At 43.0% G+C, this 18,820-nt stretch overlaps 1 protein-coding gene across 1 annotated transcript in view; it reads left to right on the top strand.

Moving 5' to 3' along the window:
- The window catches only part of LOC110508729 (beta-1,4-galactosyltransferase 2-like), a 145,212-nt gene that overhangs the window by 101,190 nt on the left and 25,202 nt on the right, over positions 1–18,820 (top strand). The window contains exon 4 of the mRNA XM_021589482.2: positions 18,558–18,745. Coding sequence (XP_021445157.2) covers positions 18,558–18,745 — 188 coding nt within the window. The remainder of the gene's footprint in view (positions 1–18,557; positions 18,746–18,820) is intronic.

The raw sequence follows: 18,820 nt of genomic DNA, 5'->3' as shown, positions 1-18,820 counted from the left end.
AGTTATTAATTACACTGAGGATGGTGTAACTGTCGATGTATCTCCTCTCCTCTCTCTCCCATCTTCTCCTCTCCCTCCCCACAACGTCAGCTTCAGAGCTTATCGGAGTGCCAGTCAGGGACGGACAAGGCTCCTCGCCCACTGGATCCAACACAGCCTACCTAATCCACCATGCACCAACAGAGGAGAGATGGAGAGGATATGACAGGAGAGCCTTGTATTCCATTCTCCTAACTCATCATGCTCTCAGGATCTTTGTCCCAAATGGCAGCCTATTTCCTTTTATATTACACTTCTTTTGACCAGGGTTGTTTGGGACACCTCCAGTATCTGGTCTGCTATACTGGAACTGTTGTGTTGATGGTCGGTAGCCCTTAAATGAGAACACAAGTCACAAATATCAAGAGGTAATGGAAAATGTCTGTCAGGAATGACTGACTGTGATTGTAGGGAGTCTGTTGGACTTGATAGTGATGATAACTCCCAATACAGTTGGAACTCAGTTATGATCTCAGTATTGGCTACATTTGCTCTTGACTGTCTGGTTTGGTAGTTCAGTTCAATAAATATTTTTGCTTTACTGCAGAATAGAATAGCATCTCTTTTCAAATACTGACTTTAACTTTCAATATTCAATGGAACAATTTCATGTCTGCTTTTAGTATAGGCTACATGAGTCTATTCATACTTTTTTGTATTCACATCACACATTCACTCTAGCTATCAAGGACAGATCTCTGTACACTCAAGGAGCTACAAAGAATGACTGTATTGCCACTAAAACTCACCAGAGACTTATTTTAAAGGTAGAGAAACAACCTAGTCCATGTATTTGTTCTCCATAGTCTCTGTCTAGACAGCTGCATTAATGATTCAAGTTTATGGAGGTATTTTAGAAGTGTTTTCCTGCGATGTTTCGGGTAGATTCTGGTACGCTCTAGGGGAGCCATGTTAAGGGTTCAATTAATCTCAGTCTTACAATAATCCAAAGTCTGGTCTTAATGACCCAGGATTTGTATCTATTCCACAACACAGGACACATATAACAAACCCAAAACTCTATAATACAATCGTCTAGTTTTTTGTTGTTGTCATACTGATGAAATTAATGAAATCCTCGTGTCTGTAACGGATGGATCTCCTTTCTTTATCTCCTTAGTACTACTTTGGGTCTTAGTTGGTAAAGAGCCACCAAACATGCTGATTGGCACATGTGCTCTTCTGTTGCTCTTTAAAAAAAATGTGATATCAGTCTTGGTGTGTTTTCTGACCGATTCAGTTTGGTTAATGATGTTTGTCCCCCATGAGACACTTCTTCAAACTCCTCAGAATGAATCTAAGATAACTCAAGAAATCTGCCATTCATTTTGATGTTTTTTGCCGATGGATGTTTTAGTTGCACAATTTTGCGTCTAACTAAGGTTTTTGGTGCAGTATTTCTCAAGTAACAAAATCTACGACATGTCTTATGTAAACAAAGTCAGAGCTGCTGAGCAGGTCTGTCTCCCTGTCTATGCTATTGGATAGAGCACATCCTCCGCAGCTGTTCACCCCATGTTAGTGGGCAAATGGACATCGTCAAATCAAAACCCAACGTTAATTTAACTGTTGTGACGCACGGATGTTCCAAACCCAGTTTTAGACGAGACTGACTTTATGACCAAAATGATCCTATTTAAATTTTTTTGTCCATTTTGACACTAGAATAACTGTTTCTGACTTGTATCGATGCCATACAGGCCGTTTTCAAAGGGATTCGTTGTTTTTTAAAGGTAGTCACCATTTAAATTATACTAATGAAATGAACCGTACATGAATCCATGTCATTTATATATATATATGCTTGAGCATCTCTGATAGAAGTGGAGTCATGCCCATAGAATTGGGAATTAGAATATGGTCATGACATCCATTTATTAAATTGAATGTTTGTGTGTGCGTGTCTGTTTTTGTATTCAGTGTAACACCAGAGTTTAAATTACACAATCATACTACTAGTGGCTGGAGCAGAATGAAGTCAATTTAGGAAATTAAGGACTTATTCTTGAATTGCCAAATTTCTTCTCTCTATGGCAAGGCAAAACATGCCTTACCATTCTGACAGTGAGGTTGTCTACTGTGGGTGGACAGAATGCGAAGTAGGGGGTTAACCTAGCTGAACTGTCCATACTGAGAGTTGCTATAGACAGACCACACCAGGAGATGGGCTGAATCCAAAAGGGCACCCTATTCCCTTTATAGTGCACTAAAAAAGGCTTTGGTCAAAAGTAGTGCCCTATGTAAGGAATAGCAATGTGGTGTCATTTGGGACACATCCATGGTTTGTTCTAAATAGTGTTTGACCTTTAAAGCTATGTGAAATTGAGGCCAGCTTCTGGTGTGCTTTAATAATACACTGACCTGAGCTAGATTACCAGAGAAGTCCTCAAAGCTGAGAATGGACACAATACAGGTGAAATCAATTTACAAAGCAATGAAATAGAAAACAGAACAAAATCCTTCTACGCTTTCCTCAACCACACAACCCCAGAGGAAATGCATCAATAGCTTCTTGTTCACTTGTTCAATATTTTATGACGGTTGCTGTATGAACCCAGAGTACTCCGTACAGAATGTTTCTGTTTTATATAACCCACGCGGTATCCTTGCCAAAGCAAATGTTGCCAGTCAGAGTAAATCCAAAAACAAAAATACACCGGCTCAAACATTCAATCAACAGTACAATACTGAATTCAGAGTAATAAGGTAGATATTTTGATATAGTTCAAATTCAGTTTTTTACAGGTGTACCAGCGTACCATTTGACTAGACTTAGATGTTTCGTGGTTTTCTATCCTTTCATCTCTATCCTTTTTCTATCAAATTTTAATGGAACACATCAGGATATGCTGATGAACATGATTCCTTACAAGGTTCTCTCGAGTTGTTAATGGAATTAGGATTCCATGATGAGACAGATGCTCTTGGACTAATGAAAGTGGTAGTTCTGAAGGCTCATGATCATGTTCCAATACTCACCACCAGGACCAAGTTGAAGTACATTACTCTTTAACATTCATATGATTCTGATAGTATGTGGTCTTGCAAAGACTGCTGCTCGCCAGGGGATTATTTTCACACACGTAGCTGCATTTCTAATTATGCTACAGTACATAGCCTACAAGGCACAAGGAGGAAGGTTGCACATTTTCCAACCACAGTCAGTTCATTTGTAAGGTCATATCTCCAGTTTACTGAAGTGAAAAGAGTGCTACAGTTGTTACCAGAATGAATGTGAGTCAGTGTGGGGGATAGCGACATCCTTTTTTACAGTTAAACCTACCATTAAAAGGTTAATCTAGGAGAATGGCAGTCCTATTTAATTTATCCTATCTACAGATGTAAGATCTTACTTTGAGCCAGTTTTCTACAGCAGGGAAATAATCCTGCAGCAAGAGGAAATTTGTATTATTTTGTGGATTATAATTTATACATTTTTCATACAAGTGGAAATTACAAACCTCAGAATCCTTTTAAAACCTCAAATGCACTACACTTTTAACATTTCCTGCATTGCCGGAAAGCTCTCCTGCAACAGGGTGATCAAATTAAGCCCCTACATCTATATGTGAAGGGGAATGAATGGGCAGGCCTAATGAAAGGCCTTATGGGAGGTCTTCTCATTAACAAAGGGAATACTACAGTACTAGCATCAGGTCTGTGTCCCGAATGTCAGCCTGTCCCGAATGTCAGCCTATCCCAAAATAGTGCACTACCTTTGACCAAAGCCTGGTCACAAGTAGTGCTCTATTTAGGGAATAGGGTGCCAAAGCCTATTATTCAAAGTGCCAACAGTACTGTAGTTGATCCAGAGATGTTCATGTCTCATGAGGATCTGTGCTACAGGTACACTCTGCTCTAAAATGAAAATGGAACAGAGAGGGAGGAAATCCCTTTGGAGGGATCTTCGTCGAACGGAAAGACAGCAGAGAGATACTCCCATGTCACCAGAAGCATCGATCTAGGCTACATGCTACAGTAGAACGGAGTAGTTGTTTTTGTCTCAGGGGACATCATGGTTGATTGTGAACACTCCAGTGGATTAACAACAAGCCATCCATCCACCACAGACAGGAGTCAATCACCTCTCACATCACCTCTCTCCACCTTCCATCCTGGAAGAAATCATGTGTGGTTGGCCTAGCATCATGTTTGGTTGGCCTAACATCATATTTGGTTGGCCTAACATCATATTTGGTTGGCCTAGCCCTGCTTGAAGCCACACTTTGACTTAGCGTGTGATATGAGTCTGTGGCGTTGGCAATGCTCTGTGAACCTGAAATGAAGGACTTATTTGAGTAACATCACTGGTCGCTCATCCCCTCTCTAGATGACAAGACATCATTGCTGCTGTATTGGTAGAGGTTAAGCCTCATCTATACTTGTGTCCATTGCATCCTGAGAGATAGGATGCGTCTTAAATGACCCCCTAATTAATTTATAGTGCACTACGTTTGACCAGGTCGCAGACTACATAAGGTCTCAGTAGCAGCAGTTACCGCCGGCCAGGCAGGCTGACTGGCAACATTTAAGATTTACACACACTCCCCATGTGGCCATCTTCCTCTTCCACTCTCAAGTTAAGAGAGAACTTTCTTCTTCTAGGGGCAGCAGGTAGCCTAGCGGTTAAAAGTGCTGGGCCAGTAAATGAAAGGTCGCTGGTTCGAATGCCCCAGCCGACTGTGTGAAACATCTGCCTGTGCCCTTTAGCAAGGCACTTAACCCAAATTGCTTCTGTAAGTCACTCTGAATAAGAGTGTCTACTAAATGACTAAAATGTCAAATGTTGTGTGACTTCTATGTAGGGTAAACCATGGCAAGGGCATCGTTATTAGACGATGAGTCATATGCACACACATTTCCATACTTCCCTCTGAGGTTATGGCGAGTGGGGTTTATCTCCTGATGATACAGCGTGTTCCTCTCCGCTCACCCTAAACCCTGAACCTGCTGCTGTCTCAATAACATGCATTGTATGTATGGCCATGAATAATCAACAGCTTTAAAATCCCTAATACATCATACAAGCACTATCTCTTTGTTACATCTCAACCCCATTTATTTCAAAATAGGTGATTTATGTTCACTCTGCCCAGTAAAAGCCTTATCGATACCCCACTGGACCAGTTGATAACCAAGGTTATGTCCCAAATGGCACCCTATTCCTTGTATAGTGCACTACTTTTCTGGTCAAAAGTAGTGCACCATGTAGGGAACAGGGTGCTCCCCAGTGGAGGCTGTGGCGTATTAATCACACGAGTCGATGAGTTGAGCCATAAGACTGAGCCATAAGTCCTGCTCAAAGCTGCTGATGGCTGTTAAGAAATCAAACCAGGCCAGGTATAACTTATAGGTTTAATTCGTTTGGATTGATATTCAGATCACATGTCCAGTGGGAATGGTAGACGCTTGACAACTTTTATGCTGTGTACTTCTCAAGAGTATCTTGTCCTGTGCCCGTTTTTTTTCCCCCACTTTTTTTTTGTTCACCTTTATGGCCAAGATAAAGCAAAGCAGTGTGACACAACCAACAACACAGAGTTACACATGGAATAAACAAACATACAGTCAATAACACAATAGAAGTCTATATACAGTGTGTGCAAATGAGGTAAGATAAAGGATGTAAGGCATTAAATAGTCCATAGTGGCGAAATAATTACAATTTAGCAATTAAACACTGGAGTGATAGATGTGCAGAAGATGAATGTGCAAGTAGAAATACTGGGGTGCAAAGGAGCAAAAAAAATCTGAATGAGGTAGTTGGATGAGCTATTTACAGATGGGCTATGTACAGGTGCAGTGATCTGTGAGCTGCTCTGACAGCTGGTGCTTAAAGTTAGTGAGGGAGATATGAGTCTCCAACTTCAGGGATTTTTGCAATTCAATTCGTTCCAGTCATTGGCAGCAGAGAACTGGAAGGAAAGGCAGCCAAAGTAGGAATTGGCTTTGGGGGTGACCAGTGAGATATACCTGCTGGAGTGCGTGCTATGGGTGGGTGCTGCTATGGTTACCAGTGAGCTGAGATAAGGTGGGGCTTTATCTAGCAAAGACTTATAGATGACCTGGAGCCAGTGGGTTTGGCGACGAATATGAAGCAAGGGCCAGCCAACGAGAGCTTACAGGTCGTAATGGTGGGTAGTATATGGGGCTTTGGTGACAAAACGGATGGCACTGTGATAGACTGCATCCAATTCGCTGAGTAGAGTGTTGGAGGCTATTTTGTAAATGACATCGCCGAAGTCAAGGATCGGTAGAATAGTACGTTTTACGATGGTATGTTTGGCAGCATGAATGAAGGATGCTTTGTTGCAAAATAGGAAGACGATTCTATATTTAATTTTGGATTGGAGCTGCTTAATGTGAGTCTGGAAGGAGAGTTTACAGTCCAACCAGACACCTAGGTATTTGTAGATGTCCACATATTCTAAGTCAGAACCGCCCAGAGTAGTGATACTGGACGGGTGGGCAGGTGCTGGTAGCGATCGGTTGAAGAGCATGCATTTAGTTTTACTTCCATTTAAGAGCAGTTGGAGGCCACGGAAGGAAAGTTGTATGGCGTTGAAGCTCGTCTGGAAGTTAGTTAACACAGTGTCCAAAGAAGGGCCAGAAGTATGCATAATGAATTAATTAATTAATTAATCAACAATGCCGTGCAAAAAAGCATCAATCTATGTGATAATGTACTTTTCACTCTCTCGCTTCCTTCATGCTCTTTCATGATACTTTAGTCAATGTATCATGTTGCTGTTGATAATGAAATGGTATACGTATGTGATGACAATAATGTTACATCTACAGTATACTTTAATTCGTTCTCAAAGGGGATGTTAGCAGGTTTCTCTGACGAGGGTGAAGCCTTTTCATGTTCCATTGACTATCAGAGGTCAATAAAGCTAGGCTAGAATCTTGTAAAGTTGTCACACATACCTAAAACCAAGAAATGAATTATTTGCTGATGTAGGAAAGTGGTTTATTTGATTTAATATCTCTCTTGTAGCCTATACCAATAATACATCAGGGAAAAATGTGGGTTCTTTGTGGAATGTTGGTATGATATTTCCAAGTGTTTTGTGGCATGCTCGCATGTGGAGAGTCTACCTAAAAGTAAATGGGAGAATAAGCGGTCTTTGCATGCTATTCATGCTTGATGCATCCGGACAGATGCATCGGAATCAAATTGTTGTGCATGCTTAAACAGTCTAATCCTATTTATGAACTTAGGTTGCGTCCCAACTTAGGTTTAACAATATGCCCTTTAATACCTTTGTAGGCCCTGGTCAAAAGTTGTGCATTATATAGGGAATAGGGTCATAGAATGCCATTTGGGGCACAACCTTATTCTCTTAGCAGCAACTCAAAAGAACAGGGGTATAACTCACAGTGACAGGGATTGGAGGAGCCTCAATCAGTATTATTAGGAGGCAGCTGGTGCCCCATTGCTCCTAATACAAATACATTTTGAAGCCATCAACACTAAGCGTGACTCAGCCAAGCATCACCCACGACCAGACTCAACCACAGGCATCTTGTTCTGGCTCGGGTAACATGGGACATCCTCCTAATAATGCAACAAGTTAGAACATCTTGGCTCAGCCTGTCAACCTGTTGGGAGTGGTCAAGTACATTATGTCTTTCCACCGCCGTGATCATATGGCTCATCTGACTCCTGTGACTCCTGGCTTTGCGATGTGGCAGTTTCCACCTGTTCCCCATGGCCTGAGTGCTACTGGTCTCAGTGTAATTTCGGGACATGTAGGCAGAAGCCATTTGAGAACCACACAGGGATTGAAGGACAGTCCTGTCACTGCCTGGATGACTAGAGATGTGTGCTGATCTGAGTGACACATGCCATCAAACCTATCTTAAGGACCCTGGGACTTAACACCTCCTTCTGAAACTGGATTCTGGACTTCCTGATGGGCCGCCCCCAGGTGGTAAGGGTAGGTAACAACACATTTGCCATGCTGATCCTCAACACGGGGGCCCCTCAGGGGTGCGTGCTCAGTCCCCTGCTGTACTCCCTGTTCACTCATGACTGTACGGCCAGGCACGACTCCAACACCATCATCAAGTTTGCCGATGACACAACAGTGGTAGGCCTGATCACCGACAACGATGAGACAGCCTATAGAGAGGAGGTCAGAGACCTGGTCGTATGGTGCCAGGACAACAACCTCTCCCTCAACGTGATCAACACAAAGGAGATTATTGTGGACTACAGAAAAAGTAGGACCGAGCACGCCCCCATTCTCATCGACGGGGCTGTAGTGGAACAGGTTGAGAGCTTCAAGTTCCTTGGTGTCGACATCACCAACAAACTATTATGGTCCAAACACACCAAGACAGTCGTGAAGAGGGCACGAAAACGCCTATTCCCCCTCAGGAGACTGAAAAGATTTGGCATGGGTCCTCAGATCCTCAAAAGGCTCTACAGCTGCACCATCGCGAGCATCCTGACTGGTTGGATCACTGCCTGGTACGGCAACTGCTCGGCCTCTGACCGCAAGGCACTACAGAGCATAGTGCGTACGGCCCAGTACATCACTGGGGCCAAGCTTCCTGCCATCCAGGACCTCTATATCAGGCAGTGTCAGAGGAAGGCCCTAAAGATTATCAAAGACTCCAGCCACCCAAGTAACCGCACAACAAGCGGTACCGGAGCGCCAAGTCGAGGTCCAAAAGGCCGCTTGACAGCTTCTGCCCCCAAGCCATAAGACTCCTGAACAGCTAATCAAAGGGCTACCCAGACCCCTCTTTTATGCTGCTGCTACTCTCTGTTTATAATCTATGCATAGTCACATTGTACTTACAGTATTCATCCCCCTTGGCGTTTTTCCTATTTTGTTGTGTTACAACCTGTAATTTAAATGGATTTTTATTTGGATTTCATGTAATGGACATACACAAAATAATCCAAATTAGTGAAGTGAAATTTAAAAAATAACTTGTTGTCAAAAAATTCAAAGAAATAAAACACGGTAAACTGGTGCGTGCATATGTATTCACCCCCTTTGCTATGAAGCCACTAAGATCTGGTGCAACCAATTACCTTCAGAAGTCACATAATAAGTTAAATAAAAACCACCTGTGTACAATCTAAGTGTCACATGATCTCAGTATAGATACACCTGTTTCGAAAGGCCCCAGAGTCTGCAACACCACTAAGCAAGGGGCACCACCAAGCAAGCGGCACCATGAAGACCAAGGAAATCTCCAAACAGGTCAGGGACAAAGTTGTGGAGACTTACAGATCAGAGTTGGGTTATAAAAAAATATCAGAAACTTTGAACATCCCACGGAGCACCATTAAATCCATTATTAAAAAATGAAAAGAATATGGCATCACAACAGACCTGCCAAGAGAGGGCCACCCACCAAATCTCACAGACCAGGCAAGGAGGGCATTAATCAGAGAGTCAACAAAAATACCAAAGATAACCCTGAAGGAGCTGCAAAGCTCCACAGCTGAGATCAGAGTATCTGTCCATAGGACCACTTTAAGCAGTACACTCCACAGAGCTGGGCTTTATGGAGGAGTGGCCAGAAAAAAGCCATTGCTTGAAGAAAAAATTAAGCAAACACGTTTGGTGTTCACCAAAAGGCATGTGGGAGACCCCCCAAACATATGGAAGAAGGTACTCTGGTCAGATGAGACTAAAACAGAGTTTTTTTGCCATCAAGGAAAACACTAGGTCTGGCACAAACCCAACACCTCCCATCACCCCGAGAACACCATCAACAACACCAAGCATGGTGATGGCAGCATCCTGCTGTGGGGATGTTTTTCATCGGCAGGGTCTAGGAAACGGGTCAGATTATGAAGGAATGAAGGATGGCGCTAAATATAGGGAAAGTCTTGAGGGAAACCTGTTTCAGTCTTCTAGAGATTTGAGACTGGGACGGAGATTCACCTTCCAGCAGGACAGTGACCCTAAGCATACTGCTAAAGCAACACTCAAGCGATTTAAGGGGAAACATTTTAATGTCTTGGAATGGCCTAGTCAAAGTCCAGACCTCAATCCAATTGAGAATCTGTGGTATGGTTATGCACGCTCAACATTTCTGTTTTTTTGTGTTATTTCTTGTTTGCTTCACATCTTCAAAGTGGTAGGCATGTTGGGTAAATCAAATGATACAAACCCCCCCAAAATTATTTTCAATTCCAGGTTGTAAGGCAACAAAATAAGAAAAATGTCTGGGGGGTGGATACTTTTGCAAGCCACTGTACATATTACCTCAATTACCTTGACTAACCGTTGCCCCCGCACATTTACTTTGTACCGGAAACCCCTTTATATAGCCTCGCTTGTTGTTTAATTATTTGTTACTTTTATTTTCTATTTTCTGTTTTGCACTTATCTATTTTTTACTTAACACTTACAAATTCTTTAAGCACTGTTGGTTAAGGGCTTGAAGTAAGCATTTCACTGTAAGGTATTGCTGTTGTATTTGGCCGACGTGACAAATAAGATTAGATTTTATTTTCCTGACATCGTTAGAAAGGGCTTGTAAGTAAGCGTTTTACGGTAAAGTCTACACCTGTTGTTTTTGGTGCATGTGTGTCACGTATACTCCCTCTCCGACCTCTAGGTCATCAGGCTGCTGATTATCCTGCACACCTGTCGCCATCGTCAAGCGCACCAGCGCCTCATGACACTCACCTGGACTCCATCTCCTTGATTATTTTCCCTAAATCTGTCAGTCCCCTTGGTTCTTTCCTCAGGTGTTATTGATGCTGTTTCATGTATTGTTTGTTTATTCATTAATTAACACACTCACTCACTTAATACACTTAATCAATACACCCTGTACTTGCTTCCCGACTCTCAGCACACTCGTTACAATGTGACAAATAAAATGTGATTTGATATGACCTACTATGAGTATACCAAACATTACAGACACCTTCCTAATATTGAGTTGCACCCTTTTTGCCCTCAGAGCAGCCTAAATTCGTCAGGGAATGAACTCTACAAGGTGTCAAAAGCGTTCCACAGGGATGCAGGCCCATGTTGACAACACTGCTTCCCACTGTTGTGTCAAGTTAGCTGGATGTCATTTGGGTGGTGGACTGTTCTTGTTACACACGGGAAACTGTTGAGCTTGAAAAACCCAGCAGTGCTGCAGTTCTCGACACAAACTGGTGCGCCTGGCACCTACTACCATACCCCGTTCAAAGGCACTTAAATCTTTTGTCTTGCCCATTCACCGTCTGAATAGCACACATACAAAATCCATGTCTCAAATGTCTCCATGCTTAAAAATCCTTTAACCGGTCTCATCCCCTTCGTCTACACTGATTGCAGTGGATTTAGCAAGTGCCATTAATAAGAGATCATAGCTTTCACCTGGATCCATCTGGTCATGGAAAGAGCAGGTGTTTCTGATTTTTTGTGTACTTGGTGTATGCTGTCATGTCACACAATTCTACAGTGTGCTTGTTTATCAGTGTGCAGTCCTGCACAGTACACAGCCACAGTCTCTTTAATGCATGTTTTATGTTTTGTACGATGAACTGCGAGGTTTGAATGCTACAGTATGTCAAGCCATTTGATATTGACTCTTATGTAGGAATGTCCCAGATACTACTTGCAGTACTAGTTTCTCTACTGTACACTGAGTGTACAAAACATGTTCTTTCCATGACAGACTGACCTGGTGAATCCAGGTGAAAGCTATGATCCCTTATTGATGTCACTTCATCAATTCAATCAGTGTAGATGAACGGAGGAGATGGGTTAAATAAGGATTTTTAAGCCTTAAGAAAATTGAGACATGGATTGTGCATGTGTGCCATTCAGAGAGTGAATGGGCAAGACAAAATATTTAAGTGCCTTTGAACAGGGTATGGTAGTAGGTGCCAGACAAGAACTGCAATGCTGCTGGATTTCCCGTGTGAATCAAGAATGGTCCACCACCTAAAGGACATCTAGCCAACTAGACATCTAGTTCTGTATTAGCATTGAATAGCCTCCGCGATATGCAATTTTTCAGGGAAGTCAGGAACTTTTTCAAACAGAAAATTGCATTCTGAAGCACTAATTCCCAAAGGTTTTGGGACACTGTAAGGTCCATGGAGAACAAGAGCACTTCCTCCCAGCTGGCCACTGCACTGAGTGTCATGTATTGTCATGTTGTGTCTTGTTCCTGTTCTTTCTCTTCACCCTGTCTCCCTCTGCTGGTCGTATTGGGTTGCCTTCTCTTCCCCTCCTTCCCCCAGCTGTTCCTTGTCTTCTCTAACTACCTCGTTCACCCTTTTCCCACCTGTTCCCTTTTTCCCTCTGATTGGGTCTCTATTTCTCTCTCTGTTCCTGCTTCTGTCTTTGTCAGATTCTCGTTTGAGTTTCTCATGCCAGAACCAAACTATCGTCTTGTTTGCTTCAACCTTGTCCTGTCCTGTCGGAATCTGCCTGTTCATCTGAGGCTACGTGTGATCAGGTACCTCTGTCCTCTACAACCCAGCTAATCCCCTCTGCTGCTAGAAGAGGACTCTAACCCAGCTATTCTCCTCTGCTGCTAGAAGGGGAACTCTTCTGTGATTTTCAGAAGGACTTTATGTTTCATTTGTCGCCCTCTCTGCGGGTTGTTTATTTTGCCATCATATCCATTTGAAGAGGATCTATGTCTTACCTGTGTTTCGACATTAAAGAACTCTGTTTTTGTTAAACCGCTTTTGTGTCCTCAATCACGTGCATGACACTGAGGTTAGGAAACACTGTCACCACCGATAAATCTACGCTAATAATTTTTCTATGGCTGGCCATGCTTTCCACGTGGCTACCCCTAACCCGGCCAACAGCACTGCACCCTGTGCAGCTGTGCACCCCCCCCCCCGCCCCCCCCCCCCCGCGCTTCTCCTTCACCCAAATCCAGACAGCTGATGTTCTGAAAGAGCTGCAAAATCTATATCCCTACAAATCAGCTGGGCTAGGCAATCTGGGCCCTCCCTTTCTAAAATTATCAGCCGCAATTGTTGCAACCCCTATTACTAGCCTGTTCAACCCCTCTTTTGCATCGTCTGAGATCCCCAAAAGATTTGAAAGCTGCCTTGGTCATCCCCCTCTTCAAAGGGAGAGACATTCTTTTGACATTTTTGATTAAACAAATAAAATTGAAAGTAACACAAAAAAAATTACAATAACAAGGCTATATACAGGGGGTACCGGTACCGCGTCAATGTGCGGGGGTACATGTTGAGGTAATTCAGGTAATATGTACATAGGTGTAAAGTGACGATGCATAGATGATAAACAGCCAGTAGCAGCATCATAAAAAAGGGGGGCAATGCAAATAGTACGGGTAGCCATTTGATTCTCTGTTTAGCAGTCTCATGGCTTAGACTTGGAGCTCCGGTATCATCTGAAAACAGAGTTTTATCTGATGCTTCACCTTATTACGCTACTTGTTTCCTTACACACACACATGTGCACCCCCACCCCCCCCCACCCCCCCCAACCTAAATCACACACACGAACAGACACCACAAGTTGCTGCTGAGGGGAGGACGGCTCATAGTAATGGCTGGAATGGAGTTAACGGAATGATATCAAACACATGCGTTCGATACCATTCCAATTATTCCTTTCCAGCCATTACTATGAGCCCGTCTCCCCAATTAAGGTGCCACCGGCCTGTGCTGCACACACACACACACACAGACCCACCCCCTTACACAGACACACTCAGACACACAGACAGTCAGCCCTCAATCTAGTTTAGTTCTCACTGGTGGCCTCCCTCACCCTGCGTTGATAACAGCAGTGGGTGATAGGGTCAGTCTGCTGGGGACTGATAAACTCGACACAAGGCAGTCCGTCCGACAACGCTGAATACAATCACTCAGGATGAGCCAGGCAGCGCTGGGTCTAAGCGTTGCTCCTAATCTGTCTCCATAGCAACTGCCCAGGTACGTCTGAGCTTGACTGCGGTCGGTCAGCCAGCTGGGGGAGACTGGATGGTGTCAGCGTGGCAACACAATGGCGCTATAGAGGGAGAGCCCTGATGAGTTATCCTGTTGATTATCAGATAAAGATAATGGGGTTAATTGCCTCTCACAGGCCATTTACAGGGAGATTGGCAGAACTGTGATAGCTGCCAGAGAGACGAGACACCAGGGATATGAGGAGCAGGCAGGGTAAAACTATAAGATATTAGGGAAAGATCAAATCAAATTTTATTTGTCACATACACATGGTTAGCAGATGTTAATGCGAGTGTAGCGAAATGCTTGTGTTTCTAGTTCCGACCATGCAGTAATATCTAACAAGTAATCTAACCTAACAATTTCACAACAACTACCTTATACACACAAGGAATGAATAAGAATATGTACATAAAAATATATGAATGAGCGATGGCCGAACAGCATAGGCAAGATGCATTAGATGGTATAGAGTACAGTATATACATATAAGATGAGTAATGTAGGGTATGTAAACATGAAATAAAGTGGCATTGTTTAAAGTGGCTAGTGATACATTTATTACATCAATTTTGTCATTATTAAAGTGGCTAGAGATGAGTCAGTATGTTGGCAGCAGCCACTCAATGTTAGTGATGGTTGTTTAACAGTCTGATGGCCTTGAGATAGAAGCTGTTTTTCAGTCTCTTGGTCCCTGCTTTGATGGACATGTACTGACCTCGCCTTCTGGATGATAGCGGGGTGAACAGGCAGTGGCTCGGGTGGTTGTTGTCCTTGATGATCTTTTTGGCCTTCCTGTGACATCGGGTGGTGTAGGTGTACTGGAGGGCAGGTAGTTTGCCCCCGGTGATGCGTTGTGCAGACCCCACTACCCTCTGAAGAGCCTTACGGTTGTGGGCGGAGCAGTTGCCATACCAGGAGGTGATACAGCCCGACAGGATGCTCTCGATTGTGCATCTGTAAAAGTTTGTGAGTGCTTTTGGTGACAATGTCACGACTCCGACCGAAGGTGGCTCCCCTTCCCGTTTGGGTGGCGCTCGGCGGTCGTCGTCACCGGCCTACTAGCTGCCACTGATTCTTTCCTCCCCCTCCTTATGTGTTTATTGAGTACACCTGTTTTGAGTTGGGTATAATTAGTGAGGCTTTATTAGTCAGCCGGCCCGCCTGGTTCTTTGTGCGGGATTAATTATTGTGACCTTCTGTTTTGTGTAACTTGTGTGCACGTCTGTGGGTTACGTGTTTTCCCATTTCGTGGGTTTTGCTGGACAGTTTAAGTCCCCGTGTTTGGGCCGTTTGTTTTGTGCATTAAAGTAGCACTACCCTGAACTCTCTGCTTCCTGCGCCTGACTTCTCACCCACTACACCCAGAACGTTACAGACAAGCCAAATTTCTTCAGCCTCCTGAGGTTGAAGAGGCGCTGCTGAGCCTTCTTCAGTTTGTCCGTGATGTGTATGCTGAGAAACTTAAAACTTTCCACCTTCTCCACTACTGTCCCGTCGATGTGGATAGGGGGTTGCTCCCTCTGCTGTTTCATGAAGTCCTCAATCATCTCCTTTGTTTTGTTGACATTGAGTGTGAGGTTATTTTCCTGACACCACACTCCGAGCAACCTCACCTCCTCCCTGTAGGCCGTCTCGTAGTTGTTGGTAATCAATGATGATTGAGTTGGAGGCGTGCATGGCCACGCAGTCATGGGTGAATAGGGGGTACAGGAGAGGGCTGAGAACGCACCCTTGTGGGGCCCCAGTGTTGAGGATCAGCGGGGTGGAGATGTTGTTACCTACCCTCACCACCTGGGTGCGGCCCGTCAGGAAGTCCAGGACCCAGATGCACAGGGCGGGGTCAAAACCCAGGGTCTCGAGCTTAATGACGAGTTTGGATTGTACTATGGTGTTAAATGCTGAGCTGTAGTCGATGAACAGCATTCTTACATAGGTATTCCTCTTGTCCAGATGGGTTAGGACAGTGTGCAGTGTGATTGTGATTGCGTCGTCTGTGGACCTATTGGGGCGGTAAGCAAATTGGAGTGGGTCTAGGGTGTCAGGTAGGGTGGAGGTGATATGGTCCTTGACTAGTCTCTCAAAGCACTTCATGATGACGGAAGTGGTTATGGAATCCTTTGACATCATCCTTGGAAGGATACTGTCTTGTTGTAGATTGGCAACACAACGTAGAGCAGACATATCTGTTGGTGAAGTTTAAAACACAATAATTAGCCTAATGTCAAAATATTTTCCATCCTGAAGCTGACAGGCATGGAGGATGAATATTTCAAGAATAACCCAGAATAATGTCTTCCAATTTCTGTTGTGCTGATGGATGAGACCTCTTAATTAGCAGGTCCCATTCAACTTCTCAAATCATCTGTTTGAAACCCATGTCTCCTAATCCTATCATCCTAACACCAGCTCTCTTATTCTGTGGTGTTGTAATGGTGGGTGTGTAGTTGTCAACATATCATCCCTATTATGGATGTGAACTTTCTTCACAGCCGTGTGATTACACAAGATGTACAGCTCCATTTGCTAGAGATGCCTGATGGTTCAGGGGGAACACATCTTATTAAAGCAATAAAAATGACTCCAATAATGTTTAATGAGCTCACCAACTGGAGAGAAAAAAGGCAATTTGTTTTTTTTATAGATATATCACCTTATCTGTCTTCGTTGGTCTGATAAAGGCACATATTGAAGTCTCTAATGTTCTCTTCTTGGTGCCTTTGAAAATATTCAAATTAACATAAGTATTGATTGGAACCAGAGGATGCAGAATGCATCATCTCCCCTGCAGGAAGTGGAATGAGAAACTTTTTGAAACAGATTGTTTTAGTCTCCTACTTTTAAATGATGTACAGTATGTTTTTCGGATAAAGAAGAAAAGCTACAGTTAATAAAAAATAAAAAATAAAAATAAAGATTTGCATAAAGCCAATATACACCCCCCTCCGTATTTATATGGACAGTCAAGCTACATTTTTTAAAATGTGTCTATATTCATTTGCATTTTGGCAAATGTTTTATATGAGGCGGCCGTACATAATGTCACTTTTTTGGGGGTATTTTCATACGTATCTGATTTACCTTTTAGAAATAAAAGCACTTTATATCTAGTTCCCCCATTTGAAGTTTCAAATAGTCATAAGTATTTGGATAAATTCACTTATATTGTACTAAAGTAGTTGAAAGTTTAGAATTTGGTCCCATACAATAGAGTGCTCTCAAGACCTCAAGGAAGAGAGACATGAATGACCAGAGTGCCTTAGATCAAAGATTGTATTTTATATTGACAAGATAGTCAAGTGACCACTCGCTCTAACAATGGAAATACATGTCCTCAAAGATGAAGGCAGACAGGGGGAGGCGAGATCAGGTGAGACCATTCTAGCCAATGAGAGGGCAGACATGTGTGACAACAGGCCATAGAGATAGATAGAGGACTCATCTTTGTTTCTGTGCCATTAAAGTGCCATTGAGGCTATCTTGATTTTAAAGTAGACAATTGTATTCTTCTTCATTGGCTGATTGCTCCCAACTCATAGGAATCTCCACCCAGTTGACCACTTTAAAATGGTGGAAGCCCTCAATGGCAATGTCCATGCTAAAACGTGTTATATCCATGATGAGCCCTCTTATCTTAATGAAAACAGGCACATCTCTGATATAATTGTTTTTAAATAAAAGTTGCCCGAAATGCCATGTGCATCCACTTATATCAGTGTATTCGTTAACAACCTAAGCATTATGAAACTTTTATTCAATCAAATAAACCTCATGTAGCAAATTACCAATAAAAAATGTTGTTGACCAAATTCTACACACTCATTGACCTTCATACAAAAAACATGGTCAGTTTTTGGTGGATTAAAACCTCTCGCTTAGCCTCTTCCTCTCTGCTTATATTGAGCAGGGTCCCCCCCTCCTTTGCCACACGATTTGTCTGTCTACGACAGACGCTGTTTGCTTATCCAGCTAATTCCCGTTGTGAGACAGCTCACTCTATTATCAGAGAACAGGGGTTACGCAAGTAACCTTAACATTTTACCTGTGGATTATTTGTTTGAATCTCAGGTATTACAGGATTACAAAGGATTACGTGATGTACATTATGAGCTCAAATGTTAAAACTGATACGTTACTTTACCTGAGCCACTGTGATTGGTTCTGTTATCAAAATAAGGGAAGCAAGTTGTGATGCAGTATTTTTAACGTAGCGTAGTTTAATCTTAGTTGTCGGATATCTGATGTGGGCCATTGTTCCTGTGGGGTTCTTTACAACATGTTTCTTTGTCAATATGCTGTGTTATACACACAATGATCTGTGACCATGATACACACAATGATCCGTGACCATGATACACACAATGATCTGTGACCATGATACACACAATGATCTGTGACCATGATACACACAATGATCTGTGAGTTACATCAGCACAAGCTTGCTATTTAGGCTTGCAAATACCACCTACAGAACCCGATATGTTAAGTCTAGCATTTTTGCTAGAACTATGGCAAATGTAACTTAATCCCCCTACAGTAGATCTCAGTATGTCCATCAGTTTCTGACCAGTGTTTTTTCTATGTTATCTTGCAGCTTGGCGAGGACACCTTCAACAGAGCCAAGCTCCTGAATGTGGGCTACACCGAGGCCCTGAAGGATGCAGAGTATGACTGCTTCATCTTCAGCGACGTGGACCTCATCCCTATGGACGACCGTAACCTCTACCACTGTTACGACCAGCCACGACACTTTGCCATCGCTATGGACAAGTTTGGCTTCAGGTAGGTCAACTCTATTATGTACTGTCACTCACACGTATATCTACTCTGAGTGAAATCTGTTATTCGTTTTTCAAG

The sequence above is a fragment of the Oncorhynchus mykiss genome, chromosome 28 (genome assembly GCF_013265735.2).
Source record: "Oncorhynchus mykiss isolate Arlee chromosome 28, USDA_OmykA_1.1, whole genome shotgun sequence".
NCBI classification, from domain to species: domain Eukaryota; kingdom Metazoa; phylum Chordata; class Actinopteri; order Salmoniformes; family Salmonidae; genus Oncorhynchus; species Oncorhynchus mykiss.
The sequence above is the reverse complement of the archived record's forward strand: the minus strand, read 5'-3'. Positions and strand labels throughout refer to the sequence as shown.